Source organism: Mesoplodon mirus (assembly GCF_964341445.2).
Source record: "Mesoplodon mirus genome assembly, chromosome: X".
NCBI lineage: Eukaryota > Metazoa > Chordata > Mammalia > Artiodactyla > Ziphiidae > Mesoplodon > Mesoplodon mirus.
Window position 1 is genome coordinate 96,974,833 of NC_138981.1, and position 2,975 is coordinate 96,977,807.

At 52.6% G+C, this 2,975-nt stretch overlaps 1 protein-coding gene across 1 annotated transcript; it reads left to right on the forward strand.

The window, feature by feature from the left end:
* Positions 1 to 763: 763 nt before the first annotated feature.
* Positions 764 to 2,268, forward strand: LOC309796894 (germ cell-less protein-like 1; the record flags this gene model as incomplete). Its single annotated transcript, XM_082610300.1, is given in 2 exon segments — positions 764 to 1,976; positions 1,979 to 2,268. Coding segments are annotated over 2 exon segments (1,503 nt in total).
* Between the last annotated feature and the right edge of the window lie 707 nt (positions 2,269 to 2,975).

The window sequence follows — 2,975 nt, forward strand, 5'->3', positions numbered from 1 at the left end:
AAGCCTACTGTTACACCCTCTCAATATCAGTGCCTATCCTAAATTTCTCCTGCTTCCATGTGAAGCCATTCCAGACCAAGCCTTCAGTTAAAAACGAGAAAACAGATAGATATCTCGGAAGATGGCAGAAGAGTAAGAGGCGGAGATCACCTTCCTCCCCACAGATACACGAGAAATTCATCTCCACGTGGAACAACTCCTACAGAACACCTACTGAACGATGGCAGAAGACCTCAGACCCCCCAAAAGGCAAGAAACTCCCCACGTACCTGGGTAGGGCAAAAGAAAAAAGAATAAACAGAGACAAAAGAATAGGGATGGGACCTGCACCAGTGGGAGGGAGCTGTGAAGGAGGAAAGGTTTCCACACACTAGGAAACGTGCCTAGAGGACAGAGCTGGGACCAAGATGTAATCCTCCATAAAGGAATAATCACTAACTGTTTTAGATGGGGAAGAACGAATTGTGTTCTTGAAATTAATGGGGAAAATTCACACACAAAGGCCTCTGTTCCACCATCATCCTATGAAGGGAGCCTGAGAGCAATCATCCCAGGAGGGAAAGATAAACAGAGTGGAATCCCTGGTACGGAGTGCCCTTATCCGGCGGGGTGGGGCCTAGTGGGTGTGGCTTAGCGTGGCATCCTCTTGCGAGACCGTTAGAGCAAACGTCATAGTACCCAGCAGCACTCTGGGCTGAGCTCGTGCCTGCGGCAACGGTGCCTGGAGAGGAAGTTTGTCCACTGCACCACTGAGGTATAGGCCATGGGAGCACGCAGCAGTCGGATGCTCTGGCACTGGTGGGGGCGTGCCCCAGAGGAGCCAGATGCCGCTGGCGGGGAGGAGGAGGCTGAGGAGGCAGTAGTGGCAGAAAGAGAGGAAGGGAAGGAGAGTGAAGAGGCCAGACCCGCCGCGCGTCAGGGGAGCCGCAAGCGGAAGAGAGGCCCAGGGGGGCCGCTCGCAAAAGAGCCCCGCTGGAAACATGCCAAAGATCGTTCAGGGTCCGTTTATGAGGCACTCTTCCTGAGAGGAGAACAGAGCGACGTGCGGATCCGCGCACTGGGGGAGGAGTGGAACTTGCATAGGGTCTACTTGTGCCAGTCAGGATACTTTGCTAGTATGTTCAGTGGCGCTTGGCGGGAGACAAACATGGATACTATAGAGTTGCAGATGCCTGACGAGAACATTGATCGCGAGGCACTGCACGAGGCTTTAGGTTCCCTGTACCGAGGCTCCATTCTCATCCCACCCGGTCGAGTCATCGCCATCCTGGCCACAGCCAGCATGCTGCAGCTGGACGAGCTGATTCAGCGGTGCGGGCAGGTCATGAAGGAGACTGTCAGTGCCCAGACCGTGTGCAGCTACTACTACTCTGCTGTAAGCTACGGACTCCAGACCATCAGGACCATGTGTCTTCAGTGGCTGCTGGACAACATGATGACCCAGTGTAGTGAGAAGCTATTGCAAGAAGTCAGCCTGGATCTCATGAAAGAGGTCATTGCCTCTTCAGAGCTCTTGGTGATGGGGGTGGAGATGGACGTGTACACCATGCTGAAAAAGTGGATGTTCTTGCAGCTGCAGCCGACATGGAGGGGCCCGTGCAGTGCCCTATTGCCTGACACCGACTCATGGTTTGCCAGGTCCAGGAGGGATTCGGAGGGCACCCCTTTCCTGGAGACCGAGCAGGGCAGAGCCTTCGTGCCAGTGTTCCAGCAGCTGCGGTTTGCCCACATAGTCTGCGACCCGACATCAGCATGCGTCATCCACCAGGATGCGCTGATCCCTGCCGCTTGGTTGCGTCCAGGGTACAAAGAGCATTGGCTTGGCCCCCTCCGGGCTAAGCAGACCAGAGAGCTCTGGCCCATGGACCTCTACGTGTCCGACCCCCACGGGAACAGCATGCGGTGCGGGGGCCAGCTCCACAGGCACAAGCAGTGCGGCTGGCGGTGGGAAGGCTTCAACTTCAGCTGGAACCTGGTCTGTGCTACGCCAACCAGCGCATCATTTGCCGGTGCAGCGCGCCAAACAAGTCCCGCAGCCTCGGGGTCAGCCTACTCGAGCAGAGAAAGGTCGGGTTCCGCCTGCGCCTGTCCTGCTTGGACAGGGATGGGAGAGCCGTTTTCAGGAAGGACACAGGATACCAGATGCTTTCCCTGAGAGAGGATCAAGAGCTAGAGGTAATGAACCTGGAAAACCAAGACGTGGTTTTCCCCATACATGTGGCCTGTAACTTCCTGTACCTCCACCGAGAGGGGTATTGCCCAGAGTGAGGACCCCTGCAAAAAAGCTCAGAGAACTGAGCAGCTCTTTCCTGGGGTCAGGGACAACCAGCTTGGTCCAGATGCCAGCTCCTTCTGTGGGACCAACCAGGCTTGCCCATCTCTGGTAACCAATTCTGTCAGAGGCTTTGTTGAGCTGTAGCTCATGATACTTGAGACTGTTTACATGAGCATATGAAGAGGACAAATTTTGAAGCCCCCCAAACTTCTCGAGAACTCATTTGGGCTGTTAATGTGGCAACCTGTCCTCCTGGTTTAGGATCCATCGACACCACCCCCCGCCCTGCCCATCATTTCTGTGAAGACAACAAGCTATTGACTTTAGAGAGAAACTGTGAGCCTACCTACTCTACTACTCTTAGTGAAACTCTCTTAATACATGTGTTTCCTTTAGTTTGATTAAATGAATGTTAAAGTAATAAAAAAATGAGAAAACAACATCTCACTAATTCTCCATACAGTATACTTTCCTAAGCTCTAAAGATGGTGACTACAAGCTCCATCAATTGTTTCATCTTACTTCTTTGTTGACTCTTGTCCTCTGTAATTACATCTGCACCTATGGAAAATAAGTAGCTTTGGAGGGAAAAGCAGTATTTTTGGTAGGAAAAAAATAATGGCTATTTCTCCTCAGTGCAAACTCAATAACTCCTAGAGCTACTCCTAGAGCTTCTAAGTCTGCCTGGCTTTTCATTCCA